The following is a 19346-nucleotide window of genomic DNA, read 5'->3' on the forward strand; positions in this document are numbered from 1 at the left end:
AAATAAGATGCAAAGCATATCTTGATTTGCTTAAATATATAAAGATTAAAGGTCATGTCAAGAATGATAGAAATATGTTAAGTGGTAATTTGCGCATTATAGATTTCGTTCAACAGTTGTCCACAATGAAACATCAAAAGAGCAAATTCAGTGACAACGGATCAATGATATAACGGAAATAACACACACATTGATTGTTTTTTTAAAAGTGTGTAATCTGAATGCTGACTGAACTCGTATGAAAACAATCAGGTTGTCAATTTAAAACTAAATAAATAACACTGGTGCTATGAAAAAAAATTGTTTTCAACTTCCTACTTTGTGTGATTTGATTTGAGGGTAGAAATGAAAGGTTCATGTTGTGTGATTGTGATCGGTATGTTTTTTGTGACAACAAATGGTAAGTTGATCGATCATTAAGAGTCAAATAGTAAACGTACATAATGTTTCTTCTACTGCGACAGATTTTTTTATCAACTGACGTGTTTTTATCTTTTGTTAGAAAGATATAATATGCGTTTTAATTTTACTTCCTTTCTTAGTTAATTCATATCCTGTGTGTCTAATGTATTGATATGACCTCAAACATTTGGTTTGATGATGAAAGGAAGAACAAAATAACTTCCTAAATTAAATTATGTGTCACATCGTGCATGTAATATGTATAGAATAATGTCAATAAGATAATGTTAACACCAAAACTTACTCGGTTTTGTATGAATTAAATATTAAAGGGGCTTGTCACGATTTTGATTAAAAATCATTTTATCGATTTTAATATTTACAATGCTTAAGTAAGGCATTTTAAATAGGCAACCAAAATTCCAGTGTCATTTGATGAGTTATAAGCGAGTTACAGAGCTTACAATTCTTCACTATGTAAACAAAGCGTTTATTTACATTTCGAATGTTGAAGTGAAAATTCCAGTTTTAGACCTAAAAAAATGTGTTAATCGTTAGGAACTGTTTAATAATAGAGTATATATAGGTTTATTGAACCTATGTAAACAAAAACAGGGCACGACCCTTGTGTACATGACGAAGAATTGTGAGCCCTGTATCTTGCTTAAAACTCAACGACTGGCACCCAAATTTCATTTGATCATTAGAAATGCATTTCTAAAGCATTGCAAATGATAAAAACAGAAAAATAAAATTTGACCAAAATCGTGACCATGCCCCTTTAATGTTGTCCTCATGCTTTCAGTTTTCGTTTTAAACGGTTAGAGTTCGTTTCAAAATATCGTCGATTTTCCCACTTGGTGAGAGCAATGTTTACGGAAGTAGCTCGCTAGACTTTATCGGCCGGCATAATAATAGACCCCCGTAGAATTATGACCGGGGGTCGAGATACTTCCGTGCTGTTATAGGATCCTATAGGAGCCACCGTAAGATATAAACAAAATGTACCGAAGTATAATTCTCATCACAACGAGTAACCTTCATCTCATTTTTTTTAATGAAAACACTTTGAAATGTCTTCAAGATACACTAGTCACTATATAATGAAATTATGTTATTTGCGATGATATACTCTATATAGGTCATGAATTATGATTGCACTTACGTAATACATGATTTCCTCTACAAATAACTCGATATGTAAGTGTAGCACCAATTATAACAATGTAATTATTAAACTGTTAGGAATTATTTCTCGAATGATCAATCTATCTATATATCTATCTTAAATGTAAGCTCTAAAATACCATTTCCGTTTCACTTAAAAAAATGCATGAAAAATTCACTGAAAATAATTCAAAACTGACATTGGTCTCTGTTTTGTGATATCACATTTCAAAGAAAAGATTTTGAAGAGGGCCTAATGGTCATTGCCAATTTTAGACTGTAAATCTGCTTTAAAAAATATTTGCATAAAAATATAGGAATTAAACTGATAAATTTTAAAGCTATTTGTTTTAGTTATTCCTTTTATTGATGTTAGTATGTGTACATAGATGTCTAATAAAAAAATCGCCCCTAAAATGACGCGTCTGGTTATCAAAATTCTTTTTATGATCAATTCATGTATATCTTCCTCTTTAATCTTACATGTCCCCTGTGGACACTCTAATTAACTTCAATTTAGGGACGCTTGGTGGTCCACACGTTAACCATTAGATCTACTTTTTGTTTTTTAAGCTTAAAACTCACATCTAGGAAAGAAAATTCGTTAAATTTTAGCTTTTGAATTTAAGTATTTTACTTAATCTTTATTCAGAGCTCTACTTCTAAACAAGATCAATACAGTCTAAAAAAAAAAAAAGACCACGAAAAGTCAGCCCTCTTAAAGTAATGATAACCCGCGTTATACGGAAGAACATAACGATATTTTTCTAACACGGAAATTGATTGTTAATAAATAAATTTTACGTTTTAGGATTTATAAGCAAATACGTTACACGTACATTGTAAAATATATGCCCGACTCAATAAATCAGTACATATCACTATTATTATAGCAAAAAGAAAGCATTTACCACGTTTTATTAAAATTAAATACAACTGGAGTCGGCTACAAGGAAAATATATACAATTATATCATTCTTTAAGGTGAATTGTATTAACGCAATTGGTAGCCATGTGTATACTGTCTTGGGTAATGGTAATAAAAAAGTGCATCATAGTCGATCATTCTCTTGTGACAGGAAGTATTTTATATGTGGGGTTTTTTTTTTCGGAAGTATCTCATGGAACCACGCAACTATACACGTTCACTCTGTTTCATAGTGTATTATTACATGTAACCATACATAAATTCTGAGTTGTATATCTTATTGTCATATATTTATCGGATATTTCTCCTTTGAAACGTTCCCTCTTGTTTGTCATGTGTCTATGTATTGCAAAACTGTCTACGGGGATTTTGCATTGCAAACGACATGAGAGTACCCCGGATGATAATGTTAACGTTGCATTGCGCGAGGTGATCCGAGTTCTTCTGAATGGAGAAAAGATGTGGATTGTTCATACTATAAATTTCCGTAGAAAATCTGTTTTGATCCTGTCAATTACTCCGGGTCAAAAGAATTGTGTAAATAAAGAAATTTTAGGTAGTTTCTCTCATTGGTTTTAATTGATCATGTACTTTTTTGACAAGTATATAAATTATATGTATTACGGTTGAAACTATCAAAAGATAAAAAGTGTAACCTGGGAAAGATTCATGAGCAGCAATAAACGATCGGTATGGGTTCATTTATTACTAAGTGTAGAATTCCTTAACAGGGTTTTTAAAAAAGATTTTTATTCCTGATATGAAAAATTTATACAGAATGAACAGGTTTATCTTTGCCTTTGCAGTCAGTGCTTTCATAAAAAATATGTTCAAATCAAAACCAGTGCTTTCATTACATCATCAATGGGTAAGTTATTTGCCTACATGTTTTTGTAACAACAGAAGTAGCAACATTTTATGCTTAACCTTTTTAAACACATGTTGTTCCTTATGTTATTTTTTTGTTAAAGGCACATCAACGCGTATTACAATTAATTTCTATCGTGTTATGTAATCTTAAAGTATTGTCACGTACTATTAAAGGTATATGTGGCGCATTTTTTCATGCTAAGAAATATTTGATTTATTTATTTAAATATGTTATATAAAGATAGATCTTCACAATAAATTACGCAGTTTATATCAGTCGGGTTAACAAGATACAGAAATAAATAAAAAAAAATTAAAATTATTGTGGAGTTAAAAAAAATACAACATTTGAAAAAAAAACTTTGCCTTAAATCGGTCACGTGAAAACACGCTCAGTCTATCACAACAACAATGGCGACGAAGAGAAAGATAGGTACATGTATATCGTTAAGGTTGACAGATTTTGCAAAGAAAGAAAAAAGAGACAGAGTGACAAGGATAAAAACAAGTAACACTGTTAATATGAAAAAAATTCAACTTCCTGGTCTGTGTGATTTGATTCAGGGTAGAAAAGAAAGGTTCATTTTGTGTGATTGTCGGTATGTTTTTGTAACAACAAATGATAAGTTGATTATACATGTTAAGAACTGAATAGTAGAATTGATAGTTCTTCTACTGCGACAGATTTTTTATCACCCGACGTGTTTTCACTTTTTTTAGAAAAAAATACTATGGTGGCTGCTATAGGATCCTACAGCAGCCACCGTAAGATATTGACAAAAGGTACCGACGTATAATTTTCATCACAACAAGTTACATTCATCTCAGTATTACGAGCGATAACAAGTCACTGTATACATGTAATGAAATTTGTTAACTTGCGAAGACATATATACTCATACAAATGTAGTACCGATCAGACCAAACCTAACACCAGAGTAAACCCCAACTAAACCCTGGGTTTACTTTCTGGGTTTACTTTGGGTTTACTTTTTGAAAATTTGGGCCCATTCGGGGTTTAGTTTGGGTTTACTCGGGGATTACTTTGGGTTTACTCGAGAATTGCTTGAGTCAACTATAAGCACTGAAGTGTGAAGCAGACCTGTATTTTATCTGAAAATCCTACTGCCTGCGATTCCTGCCCCTTGTATATTCCGAATACACATGTAGCGTCTGCTTTCAGGGTATACTTCTGAACGGGGTTTACTCTCTGTGTCCACTCTGGGTTTACTATGGGTTTACTCTGTGTCCACTCTAGTAAACCCAGAGTAAACCCAGAAAGTAAACCCTGGGTTTAGTTGGGGTTTACTTTCTGTTAGGTTGGGTCTGATCGATACAGTATATTGGTCATGAATAATCTATCTTTCTTTCTTTCTTGAGCTCTAAAATACCGTTTCTGTTTTACTTAAAACATGCATGAAAACCTCACTTGAAATAATTCAAAACTAACTTTGCTCTCTGTTATATGAAATCACATTTAAAAAAAAACAAAAATGAAGTGGACCTTTTTACATGTAGACTGTATAAATCTCCTTTGATGAAAAGCTTTGTATAAAATTATAGGAAACTAATAAATTTTAAAGCTAATTTCTTTGACTATTTCCTTTATTTATGTTAGTTTGTGAATATATATCTAATGTTCAATTTGTTGGCTACACAAATTCCCTAAAAATTCAATGTTAAACATAATTCTTCAGTCCTTCTCTTCAAGGTGATCACAGATGTACTGTGTTTACTTGTACATAAAATTGTAATTAAAATTGTGTATACATGTATGTAAAGAATACTCTATAATGTGAACTACATGTAACTGCAATTTCTTTGTACTTTATCAACGTTTTCAGATGTACTATTTTTTTTAAAAATTCAACCAATCTATATAGTCACATACCCTGTTTACCATTGCTCTGAAAAAAAATATGTCCAAATATGAGCAGCAAATACAACATTACAGCAAATGTATAGAATATCGATATATATCTAGTGCGTGGAAGAAAACAATATTAACGCAAAAATAACTTTTCCCCAAAAATGTAAATAGGAAGTTTTCATAATCCTACGCTCGCTGCCTTCTAAGTCTTTTTCGTGAAAATATAAGCCATTCTTCGATTACCAGTTTTTGATATATGGGGTAATCCATAATCTTTTCGTGTTTATGGAAAGGTCATCTTTCTACAGGGGTAAGTTTTTTCCTGCTTCACTTAAGTGCCACAGCTAATACACAAAATTGTCGAGGCACACGATGATGTCAGCACACAAAAGCAAGTCTAGCACTAGCAACCGCCCGGTGGGGGGGGGGGGGGTAATTAATTATTGTTCATTATTGATAATTTTGTTAATTTTGTGTATTGGCTATGACATTCAAGTCAACGTTAAGGCCTATTAAAAATTGACTTGATGTTCTTTAGGTACAGAAATCTATTTAAGCCCTATCAAAATAATTTTGAATTTGTTAAACGAATTTAATGCATGAGTTATATTACATATGTTTGTTTTCAAAACCTGTAATTACAAACTGTTGTCCAGATTGTATTGTGTTGACGATTATGTAAAATAGATTTAAGGAATCATATTTTCTTTTCTTTAAGGACAATGTCCATTTCATGGTGAGTACATGACGTCATAAATTTTGTAGAAATTTCAAGTCAATATTGAAAAAAAAATGTTTGTTTATTAAATGTGTCCTTTCTATGCAGTTGAAAACAGGCCACTACTATCTAGCTGTGAAGGAATGATGAAACACGGACCAACTGTCCTTGTGGATTTCTATAAAATCAGTCGTCCTTGTACTTGTACTGTGACCCCGTCATTTGATGGTGAACTGTTTGTGTTTTCCAGAAAAGCAGAAGCAAAATATACATGTTACACAGAAGTAGTTGTTCAAAATACATCGATAATTAGTTGTCCAACGAATGATATGTCATTTCTGTTAATAAATGTCACAATCAATCAAACAGTGGACGTACGAGCAAGATACGTATCTTCATCTACATCAGGAACGTTCCAACATTGTATGGGATTTCAACGAGTTGGTAAAATGATGTATATGGTTTTTTTAAATAACTCAACAATTCAGACAGTATTAATGAAACCGGTACAGTTTTAATCGTTGTTCTGTTGTTTTGATTTTAAATATATTTATCACATGTGTACATGTAGCTCCGTATGCGGTGGATATCAAACATGAACTTTATACATGTAATTTCTGATTCTACAGTGTGTCTTCTTACGCCATGTAAATGTTACTTGGCGTAAGAATACGTCATATATTAAATATAACGTTAATGTAGCTGTAAATTGAATAATTGCCGTAAATTCAGAAAGTAACAAAACTAGTGCAATCTCGTTTCAAAGCAACGAAAAGGTCTTTCTTTGCAGCTTCGTGTCTAAAAAGGATTGTCAATGATAGTAGCCATGATGAAATATGCTACTACTAGTATTGTATAGTAAATTAATAATGGCATGTCTCAGACCCGTATTGAAAAAGATATATATATAAAAATCCAGTGATTAACTCTTTTATGAAGAAAAAATGGTACCTGATTCTATTAATTTAGTAGCGCATTAATAATTTGTTTGTAATGCAACTAAAATATGAAGAATTTCCAACAACTGTTTAAAAGCGAAAGCCAAATATGTGATAATGAATTTTCATAGCAAGAAGAAAGACTTCTCAAAACATTGTATAGCATATTTTTAATCTGTTTCTGTTTTAATGTCACAACTGTTCAGTACATTAATGAGAAAATCGCGTTATTTAACCGTTAACTGTAATAAATAGTTAAAGGCCACAACACACAACTTACATTTTCTAGTATACTAAAACTGTAATGGACAAAGGAAGACAATATAGAAGAGACATAAGTCTGCTACATCTATGGTCTTGACCTTTGAATTATGATTTTCGTGTAAGATCACTGCACATTTATAAATAATTATCAAGATTTTTGCCATGAGAGATAGTAAACGACATATATTACAGTCAATGCAGTTGTAGATTATTTTCTTGAATCTCTACGCTACAGGGTGATAAATGCCATGGATGTTTCGGATATTATTTACTTAATTAAAACTACAATGCTAAAAAAAATCCACGACAGCATGAAAATAAAAGGCTGTGCTAAGTGGAATAATTTTCAACCTTCTCTTTTGAACCTAAACATTGGCTGCTGCCATGGGCTTAACACATGTATATAGTTGTCTGAACATTCTGAAAGATCTTAAATAATCATAAGATACGACAGTTTTTTGGAACAGAAATGATGAGATTTTATGAAAAGGCTTCGTCCTAAGATAAATCTTAGTCAAAAGACAGTTAAGTGAAACGGTCCCCTTCTTTCGAAATAAGCAAAAATAGTACCTTTATGTTTACAAATTCAATGCGGTAAACATAATTAATTACATCAGACTTACAGAATTAATCTTGACTTTTTGGCATATAATAACATAATATGTCGATGGTATATCAAGTAACATAAATGTATACATCACAACTTGGCTTACTATAGATCCACAGTAAATTCGGGTATTTATAATCCTAAGTTGGTTTAAGCAACTTTAAGATCAATTTAGGCAACTTTTTGTGCGCATTTAATATACAGCCTTTTTGTTTATAGCTTTTTATTTGTATGCATTGAACCGCTTGTCTACGATCGTCAACAAGAGTTTCTCGAGGAGATACAGTATTGCATCTAAACTTGGCTTTAATCGAGAGCAATAGTATTGGGTGTCACTGGCACTTCATTATGTATAAAATGTATATGGAAAGCAGTTGTCTCTTATAATAAGAACCTACACCTACAATCTAAAATTGTAACATTGCCAGATTATCAATTTGTATTACGTCATGTTTATAACGCAGCTGCCAAGAAAGACTCACTCCTTGCTTTGCAACGATCTCGGCTTTAGTGTCTCCTCTATTTTTTTAGACAAGCAATTGTGATGCCTGACTTGAAATCTACACTGTTCTGTAATAGCGAGTTTATTAAACGCTAAAAAACGTCCGAAACCTAAGAAAAGCCAAGGACTGCAAAGAATATCCATATTAATTTCAATATAATTTGATTCTTTCTTTCATCTAACGTACCGGTGTAAATTAACAATAATTAAGTTACTTTGACTGGCACATACTCTTAACGATCAATTCAAAATTTTGCGAGAAGAAACCAATAAAATTCCTTCGTAGATGCCTTCTTAAATGATTCATATGGGTTATAAGGGTAGCGATTATTACAGGGAAAAAAGCGGGATATGTATTTGTTTTATGCGATGTAGCTACCTTTATAGTCCGCAATAATCACCAAAGAGAGCATTTTATTGTTTAAATAATCACATCTAAAATTCGGTGTTGTTCCTATATGGTTTTGAAATAGCAAATACCAAATAAGTAACTACAAGACAGTACGATAGCCACTGGCTTGTTCTACAAGATTGACAATTATATATTCTTGTGTTACTGGTTTTAAAGGTGGAATCGATGGGAATTTAAAAGTCATATGCGGATCTCCATCAGAAACAACAGTTACAACAATTGTATCATCAACGCCCATTATTACATCACAAAAAGAGTCTACATCAGTGGTAGTCAACAACAAAAAGACTGATGCCACCAGGTCTTCAAACACGGGTAATACAAGTTTTGATTCTTTGTTGGTGGAGTCGACACAAGATGATGCAGAGATGATATGTAATTATGCAGTTAAACAATCTTATTATAAAAAAAATTGTTAGAATGTACACAAAAATCTGACTCTTTTTTCCAATTTTCAGATATTATCGTCGGCTCTGTTGCTGGAGGCGCGATAATACTTGTTGGGCTTGTTGTTCTTATTCTAGTATTAATGAAAATGAAGAGGTATTAAATATTTACTTCTAAATACAATGATAATATAGTTTAAACAACAATTATATTTTAACTCTTAATATTTTTAACCTGTTGGTTATCAGTAAATGTTTTTGTTATAATCTCCCAGATCGAGGAGTGCAAAAAACAAGGAAAGATCTTCGGAAGTAGACAAAGTCCATAAAATTGAAATCTTCGATAGCAACCCTGAATTGCCCAACGACCTACTATATCTCTCTTTACAACCTTTGGACAAATTAGAAATTAACTCGAACTATGACGTTCTTCTAATCAATAAACCCATAGATCATGGTGCGTCTTCAATGCCCGTCAATGCTGTTCCAAAAAGAAGTAGTGACGATACACCTGAGGTCAGTGCTGGTGATGTTTATGTAAATTTGTAAACCAAACAGAGGCACAGCACAGGTTCTGGTAAGGAAACGTAATGAAGATGGTCTTTTCTACATGGAAGTTGAATATAACACTGCTGCCACAAAACACTCAACCACCATTAACAAAAATAAAATAACTGAAGGTGTCTGTTTTGCCGAAATTAAACAAACTTAGAGAGCTAACATTTTATGACATTGTTTATTTCATATAGTTTTACGTTTTTCTTTTCTACTCTTTTTATAAATATTGCTTGACTTTATCTAGTACAAACAATTATGTATATTTATCATTAGTTGTAATATTTATTGATGTTATGTTTTCTCGCAAATATGCATCACAGGTTAATTTTTAGATTAATTTTTTTGTGATTGTCTGAACATTTATTCAAGGTACATATATCCTAACAACATTTTCTAAGCACAAGTATATTCTTTTGGTGTCATTTTTCGCTCTGGTAGGAACAAATCCTTTTTCTCTGGATCTAAAAATATCTTCTCTAAGTATCCGACAGTATCTGTAGGGATGGTTCTTTAAATGTACTGTCACTAACTAATATTGTTGATCCGTGGGATGCCAAATAAGATTACAGTCAGTTAACCAATTTATTCTACATGGGTAAAGAACTGTTTTCTCCAATATTACTTTCCAAAAACAACAACAACATGGTGCGCGGCATGACACACTCAAAGTTTAATGACGTCATTTGACAGTAATGACGAAAACACTTCTTACGAACACAAATAAAATACATAACTGAGGCGGCACATTAACATTATTTCTTTGTATTTAATTAGTGTCACTGCCATTAATGAACTATATTTTATTGTAAAAGTGTTAAGCAATTTTGATTATTTTCACAATTAAGAAACTTTCAATCAGTGTACATTTTTTTAAAGATTTTTTTAAAAATTTCCAATAAATATTCAATGATCATTAACTCAAAAAGTAGGCCATTGTCCTACTTTTTGAAAGCAAAAAATTACACTACCATGAAGGTCTATGACACACAATTTAGATGATTTTTCATTATCGTCAGTGGATTTTTTTTCATTCTGAGTTAATGTAATCTATAACACAAAATACGTCATATTTCACTCAGTTTATTAATTATAATGATATCATTGTGATCAATTAAAATTGAAGGAGAACCGATCTTGTGTTGAATTGTATGTATTTACTAACTCTCCAACTCTTCCGATGGACTTCCGATATTATTGCACTGTCCACAACTGTAGGCATTGTTTTATTTGTCTTTCTGGTGGTGTGCAGCTTTATTATGTATGTAATAAATTATGTAACATAAATTGTTTTACATACAAAGTGTCTTTGATCTGCGACGTACAAACATAAGCAACAACTTGTTAGGTTTTTTTTTTTTTTTTGCCAAATGATATTTAGAAAAATTAAATGATTATGAATAAGAATATCACAAGGACTTTATTTATATTGTGCATGTGCATGATGTACATTTTTTTGCTGCTAAAACCTGCTGGTATGATACGTCTGCATATAACTTAAACTTTTATGATAAATAATATTTAAAAACATGAATTTTTGTCAAAGGAAATATTTCTCTTCTAAGGAATATATAGCAAATCAGTTTTTGTACAGACAATAATTCCCCAAAAAAGCTTCTTAACGGCTTTTTCCACAAAACTATGGCTAACAAATTTAATCAAAGTACTGAAGTACTGACGGGAGTTGAATTTATCGATTTTTATTTATTTTAAAATCAACGATATGTTATTCTGCATGGCAAGTAAATTCCTATAAGTATTTGAATTACGCACATTTTTATAATATGAATCCTACAGGAATTTCGTGAAAATCCAATATCAATCATGTTGTGAAATATTCAAAGAAATATTCCATCAAACTACGTATTAGTAATCGAAATACTTATTAGACATAATATGGATCCAAACAAAATTGAACTCTACTATCGTTTAACCAGGCTCTCAACTGTATCCGTTAATCTCCGACAAGCAAGAAAGACTCTATGATTGTCGAAGATTTCTGGTTGAACGAGACTATATTGAACTCTGGCGTAGGAATACATAAAATGTACGACTTCAAAAAATATCTAAATTGTTCGTACCATTTAAAATCTGCCTTTTTACAAGGTATCTATGAATGCGTTTCCTTGAAGAACTCATTACATCGAATTTATTGATTAGAACTAAATGTTGTCAGCGGTGTTGATTTGTGCTTAGGTCCAAACACTGTTTCACTTTTGGTTTGCCTGAGTTACTGCAAAGGAGAATTGATTAAAATCAACTCCCAAAAACCATGATGATTTGTCATTTAAGTAGAAGAGAACATTTGGTTAAAAAAAAATCAACATGCAAAATGCAGATCATATTGCTTTAACGCTTTCGTATAAGGTTTATGACAGCCGCAAAATGAGCTACATGAACCAGACAACCCCTTATACACCCCCTGTAAAACTGAAGAGGATATCAAGTAAAATTAGAACATGAGTCTTAGGACTTGATATATATTCTGGAAAATTTATTACGTGATGTCTTATTGTGTTTTTAAATTTAAAATTGTGAATGTATAGCAAATATATCGCATTCTGGATTTTAAAAAATCGTATTTTCTGATAAATACACATTTCTCATATCGTTTATCATTTTTTAGCTCCAGTTCCTGATAAAATGCATGTCGATGAGGAAAGAACTCACCGTTCTATACGCCAATGGCACGTGCAGTTAATGATTAAGATAAAGGTTAGATATAAATCTACTAAACTACAAAAATTATGGACTCAATTTATTGTACTTTAATACCGGTAATCAGTGTTAGCAGTCAATTGTTTTATATTACGGCATTTGATTCGGAAGTCAAGTGAATTTAAATCTTACCGAATTTTTATCACAATTTTATCAATACGAAATATGTCTCATAAAAATTTCATACCCTAATGAAATAAAGATATTTTTTTAATATCATGTGCGCAAAGATCAAAGAAAAGGAATAAAAATGTTAAAATTCATATCAAATAGAGAATAATAGATACCCATTTCCATATTACAGCAATACTCCAATATCAGCCCGAGGGCCGAAGGCCCGAGAGATGATGTTAGTCGAAAGCTGATACTGGCTTTGATATAGGAAAAGGGTATCTATTATTATATTTATTACATACTTTATTAATTAAACATTGATTTAAATATTATTTGAAAATAGTCTGACTATGTACATATTTTAAATAAAATATAAAATCTTATTGTTTTAACCAACATGTAGCTTTAGAACCGGAATTTCCCAGGTTTAAAAAGATTATTTCTCATAAACATTTGGTCGCTTTTGAAGTTTTCAACAGTACTTAAAAATGTCGACTTTAACAAATATTTTATTTTTTAGTCTGTAAATATGCACAAATGAAAAAAGGCAGAGAGTTTCCGCAAGGGATGTGATACGGATCCGTATCAGCCCTAGGGTTGATATCCAGTATCAGTCCCGGAGGTCGATACGAGTTTTGTGAAGTCATCTGTATCACATATGCAATTTGTTTTGTTTAGTTGTAAATGGCTGTGCATGGATTATCATCCATGTTACATTAATGTTAAAAAGTTTGCGAAGTACATGTACGTTTGCATGACAATCAAAGTGCATGTGATGTAATGAAAAATGGAATATACAGCTTTGCATAATCTTCAAGCTGACTTCCGTTCAATACATTATTACGTTGTAAGAATTCAAAATCATTTAATGAAATTAATTTAAATACGATGTGTGTTAGATCCACAATGATATACAATGCCGAACTATATAAATAAAGGAGAGGAAAGCACGGAGTTGTACAAATTGCAAAAAACCGGTAAATCTGAGTTTAACATCTTTGCCACTGTTCTTCAATTTGAAGCTGCTTCGAGAACAATAATTAGCTATGATGGATCGATGAGATCTAGATATTTTGTTTCCGGTAATACGAATAAAAAAAGGCCGTCCATGTACCTGTATTGAAAAGCCATTGTTTGTTGGTGATCTCCTTGTGACATTATTTAAAGTAACAGCATCCATGTATAATACCAGAGTAGCAGTAGCAGTTAGTTTCAACTGCAATGAAGTTGGATATGATACGAAAGCAGAACATATGTCAGCAAACAGCATGCTAGGACGCTTTATCTAATGTGTATCATTTAGTCAAAACGGTAATTGTATACAACTTTCTGTGTATTAAATAAATTAAAATTCAATCTTGAAATGACGTTTTCATGTCGTCAAGAATTATTAAAATGACAATTTGTGGTTAAAGTGTAGTTTTGATTTATTCGAAATCATGTCACAGTGTTTAACTTGTAAGTTTTGCATTAGCAAAAAGTAAAAAAAAAAGTAATTTGATGATCGCAACAAAATTAATGAAACAAATAATTAGATATTTATATCATACCGTTAAATGAGGGTTAACCAAAAGACCGTACGCCTGTGTAACGACGAAAAGTGACCCCTGTAGAATATTGACCGAGGGTCATTTTTCTACGTAGAAAAATGACCCACTGAATTGTAGAAGTGTAGAATAAATGGATTACATCGTAGAAATTATGGCATTACGGTCATAGTTCTCTGTGTGGGTTGTAGAAAAAACACCCCTAGAAAATAAATATTGACTAAATTTTATTACATATTCTATGTGTACATGTTTTGGTCCATTCTTTTTTTAAGGTGGATACAGGGATGGTGGTGATGGGGGATTGCATTGCCTGCTTGGTATTTAGATTTTTTTATCGTTTAGCCTTGTACAAATAACCAGCTTCAGTTCGCTTTTTTGATCACTTGTCATTGCCTATTATCATTATTTCAGTCTGTTTTTTTAAATTTCAAATAAAAAAGAAAAGATATATATTTCTTTTACTAAAGTACATTATTCAACCATGACTGAATAGGAACGATATCAATCAATAATGGAAAAAAAAACTTCGGTATATAACAGAGCAAGTTGCAAAGAAACATTAACACTAAAAAGGCTTTGGCATTAACTCCATTTGAATATAACTCTGGTGTTTAAAAACGACATTTGAATCAAGTAAATAATACTGGCATATTCTTACATAACTTTAAACTTTACTTGGATTTCTGATTTAAGTTCCAGGCCATCATATTCATGTTTAGCAGTTTCGAAAAGTAAACAACAGTTAACACTGTGCCGGATAATTATGCCAGTGCCAAGGTGGCATTTTTGCACCCGCTTAAGATGCAGTTTAGGAAAAATCCATTTATACCAAATTATAGACTATTGTCTAGAGAGTATATAACCACTTTTGTTTTTAGTGTGTTTCACCTGACAGGTGAGATATTTACCTTTAAAAATAAATATCCCATAGAAAAATGATAATTCCCATAGAAGAATTGATTCCCCTACAGTAAATATTGACAATCCTGTAGGATTTTTTAAAAGTCCTATAGGAATTATATTTCCTGTAGGAGAATAGTATTTCCTGTAGGAATTTGATTCAGACATGTAGTTTTCCTATAGGATATTAAGTTTTCCTATCGGATTTTATCAAATCCTATCAGAATTAAAATTCCTATAGAAAGTTCTTGTATTCCGATTGGAAATTTCAAATTACCTATAGGAATATTGTTTTTCCTATAGGAATTTGTTTTTGAAAGGTAAATATCTCACCTGACAGGTGAGATACAATCTCACCTGACAAGTGAGATACAATGATAACAAAGGTGGTTGTTAACTCTGTAAGCAATGGTCAATCATATGGCATATTTGAATTTTTCGATATATGCAGCTTAGACGGGTGCAAAATGCCACCTTGGCACTGGCATAATTATCCGGCACAGTGTTTGCTGCTTTTTGTTTCCTTTATCAAAAAAGTTATCTCTTCACTGAGTGTCAATAAAGTATAACAGCTATTGAGATATGTCTGTTGATAAGTAGAAAAAACGAGGTATAAGAACTGCTGTAAGGACCAGATTGTATACACAAAGATTTATACATATCAAACTTACAAATCATAAAAGAATATGGGCTTGTAATCCCTGATCATATCCTACTGTTTATTATTAATTGTATAATAGAGATATCTTGAGTTTACTTCCACTAGCTAATTAATATTGAGCGTATAAAGGCTGCAAACAGGGAGAAACATGTACATCTAAATCAAGATAGAGATTAAAGGGCCATAACTATGCACAAGAAACACGGAACAAAATCTTTGAACTCTATTTTAAATCTATACGAGAATGAAAATTACATGGATGAGAATTCTAAATTCTTCATAGAATTTTTCCGAAAAATATATATCTTTTCAAAACAAAAAAAGAGTCTCCTGTGTGCATTTTCTGTAAATAAAAAAAAATCAAGAGGGTATTTAACATTTATATTAATGTACTGTAGTAAAAGAATTATGGACTGAAGTTGAAGAATATATTTTGAGACAGTTTGTTTTTTAATAAAATTTGATAAACAATCAGTTTTTTTAGAAAATATAAAAGTAGAGAAATGTATGAACTTTTTAACTTGGTAGTTCTTACTGTGGAGCATATATTGTTTCCAGTAAATATAAAAGTAACACAAATCCAAATAAACATGAATAAAAAAATATCATAACAGAAACGCTTTTGATCGAAAATATGCTAATGAAAAATTGTAGATACATGTATAAGAAGTATGAAAGCTATAGCAAAAATATGTGATAAGCTGTAGTACTGTAGTACATGTTTATATGGTTCAATTGTTTCTTTATTGTGGTTTTTTTTTTTTATTTTGTTTAGAACTGCAAAGGGTTTTGATCCTGCTTAACTTTAATCTGGCAAGAATTTGAAAAATTGTTAAGTCATAAAAAAAAAAATAGAAATAAGTGTGTGTGTGTGTGTGTGTGTGTATATATATATATATATATATATATATATATATATATATATATATATATATATATATATATATATATATATATATATATATATATATATATATATATATATATATATATATACCCTTTACCCAATACAATTGTATAGAGGTTATATATTTTCAATTATTAGAAAAATATACAACGTCAGGTGCTTATCGGGTAATATATTTGTTAGATATATTTATCGGATATTATGAAAAGTTTAAATTCTTTCACACGAGGGAATGAAAATCAATTCTATGTCAAAAAGTATTCTAGCCTGACTCGCCTGTTCCATTCCGCAGCAAACTGTTAAATTTTTAGCTTCATTTACGTACAGAGTATTGTAAAAGTAAATGGATATCATATTTTCAGTCTCAAAATTAAATGATTAATCGGACATCATATCAACCTAAAAGAAATCAGCCAAGTCCGCATATGTATCGGAAAGTATGAAAATTTTAAAACTGAAACTTCCAGATATGTGCATGATTGTACATTTAAACCGTGTAGAGTAAGTTCCAGTTCAGATCAAAACTCCGATTTGGGGTCAATTCTCAACATGATCAATTTTCAACGTGTCGAGTTCATCATAGTTAAGAAAAATCTTCATTTAGGTAATTGTATGGCACACACTACAAAAAGATAGAAAATGCTTAAAAACATGCAATAAAAGACGCCATATCTCAAAATTTTGACCACTGACCTCAGAGATATTTTATGTAAGCATAGTAAGGTCAATATACTTAGTATAAATACTATAAATGTTTAAGCGTTGTTATCATTTAGTTTTTGTTTAATTGAATAAAAAATAAGTAGGATTTTACAACTGATAGAGGACATTCGGAGTGGAATTATTATAAAAAAAATGTTAAATGAAAACTTCATTCTTTGTATTTAATTAATGTCACTGCCATTTAATCATAGTGTAAAATTGTTAAGGATTTTTCTTTAATTTCCAATAAATATTCAATGACCATTAATCAAAAAGTAGGTCATTGTCCTATTTTTTGAAAGCAAAATATAACACTACCATAAAAGGTCCATAACACACAAAAGATGAATTTTCATGATCATCAGTGGATTTTTTTTTTCATTGCAATTTGAGAAAATGTAATCTTTAACACATAATACGTCATCTTTCACTCAGTTTATTTTTATAATGATATCATCATTTATTAATTCAATTAAAATTGAAGGAAAACCGATCTTGTGTTGAATTTTATGTATTTACTAACTCTCCAACTCTTCCGATATTATCGCATTGTCTACAGCTGGAGGTATTGTTTTATTTGTCTTTCTGGTGGTGTGCAGCTTTATCATGTATGTAATAAAATTAATAATAAATAAATTATGTAACATACATTTTTTAACATACAAAGTGTCTTAGATCTGCAATGTACATGATATTCAAAATATTAAATGATGGTGTTTGAGAACATCACAAAGACTTTATTTATATTGTGCATCTTGATATCTCTTTTATAAACTTTAGACGAAAGAATCGAAAAATAAAGCTGAATCTCCGGATGTGCACTTAACACTTCCGTATAAGGGTTTAGAAAGCAGCAATGAACTACTATACAACCCCGTATAAAACTGAAGAGGATATCAAATACAGTAAAAACATGAAGCAAACAAACAGGTTGTAAATTTAAATTTGTATCACCGGTTCTACGAAAAAATTGTTTTCAACTTCCTACTCTTTGTGATTTGATTTAGGGTAGAAATGAAAGGTCCATTTTGCGTGATTGTGATCGGTACAATTTTTGTGACAACATATGGTAAGTTGATTGTAAATGTTAAGAGCCAAAAAGTAAAAGTTCTGAATATTTCTTTTACTGAGACAAAAAAATTTATCACCTGACGTGTTTTCATTTTTTTTTAAAAGATACGACATCTGCTTAATTAGGGCTTTTCGACTTTTGGTCGAAGACACCTATTATTTTCGTTCTGTTTAATTATTATTATTCTCGAAAAGGATTCGTTGGCGAATTTTTGAAAACAGAAGAAAAAGTATAAATTTAATGTTTAATTATTCTCCCGAATGTTCGTTTTTGGACTTCCGGTTTATATAGTTACTTTCGGTTTACACTTGCAAAATACAAAATATCAAAACGACCCTTGTATCAAATTTACGTTTTGATTATAAGAAATTTTGGAATTAGATAATTCAAGGTATGATATACAAAATCGTTCGCGACGACTTTTTGTATATCTTACTGTTTTCGATATTTTCGGCTTCAAACCTAAAAAAACGGGGGATGGAAAAAAATTGAAATAAACAACGAATTTTAAGAAAAAGGAATTGTAAAAGTTAAAATTGTCATAATCATCATATATTGTCTTTTATTTTTAAGTTTCCTTTAAAACTACTGAGAACTTTTAGTTTTTTTACTTTAAAAAATTGTCTATGGGAGTTTGATATTGAAAAAATGTACCAGAGTAAAATTATCACAACGAGTAACCTTCATCTCATTATTACGAGTGAACACACTTTGAAATTTTTTCAAGATACACGTCACTATATAATAAAATTCTATTTATTTGCGATGACAGAATATACTCTATATTGGTCTTGAATTATGCTTGCATTTACGTATTAAATAAATTCTTTTACAAATAAGTACTGGATATGCAAGTGAAGCACCAAGAATTAATTATTAAACCACAATGATAAAACTCTCCTTCACTGTTTGGAATTATTACTCAAATGATCTATCTATCTTAAGCCCTAAAATACCGTTTTGGCTTCACTTAAACAATGCATGAACAATTCACATTAAATAATTCACAACCAGCATTGCTGTTTTATGAAATCACATTTCAAAAAAAGATTTTAAAGAGGATCTGACTGTCATGGCCATTTTTAGACTGCATGAATCTCCTT

At 30.9% G+C, this 19346-nt stretch overlaps 1 protein-coding gene across 1 annotated transcript; it reads left to right on the plus strand.

Annotated features, from left to right (window-relative positions):
* Positions 1-333: 333 nt before the first annotated feature.
* LOC117680590 (uncharacterized) lies at positions 334-10301 on the plus strand. Its single transcript, XM_066071594.1, has 6 exons — positions 334-400; positions 5956-5973; positions 6064-6399; positions 8835-8993; positions 9137-9221; positions 9340-10301. The coding sequence occupies exons 1-6, from the start codon at positions 346-348 to the stop codon at positions 9611-9613; spliced, it is 927 nt and encodes a 308-aa protein (XP_065927666.1). The 5' UTR covers positions 334-345; the 3' UTR covers positions 9614-10301.
* Positions 10302-19346: the final 9045 nt, after the last annotated feature.

Source organism: Magallana gigas, chromosome 9 (assembly GCF_963853765.1).
Source record: "Magallana gigas chromosome 9, xbMagGiga1.1, whole genome shotgun sequence".
Taxonomy (NCBI): Eukaryota; Metazoa; Mollusca; class Bivalvia; order Ostreida; family Ostreidae; genus Magallana; species Magallana gigas.

Coding starts and splice junctions, on each gene's coding strand:
- LOC117680590 (XM_066071594.1), top strand. CDS start 346: ATGAAAGGTTCATGTTGTGTGATTGTGATCGGTATGTTTTTTGTGACA. Junction 6,400..8,834: donor TATGGGATTTCAACGAGTTG/GTAAAATGATGT, acceptor CTGGTTTTAAAG/GTGGAATCGATGGGAATTTA. Junction 9,222..9,339: donor GTATTAATGAAAATGAAGAG/GTATTAAATATT, acceptor ATAATCTCCCAG/ATCGAGGAGTGCAAAAAACA.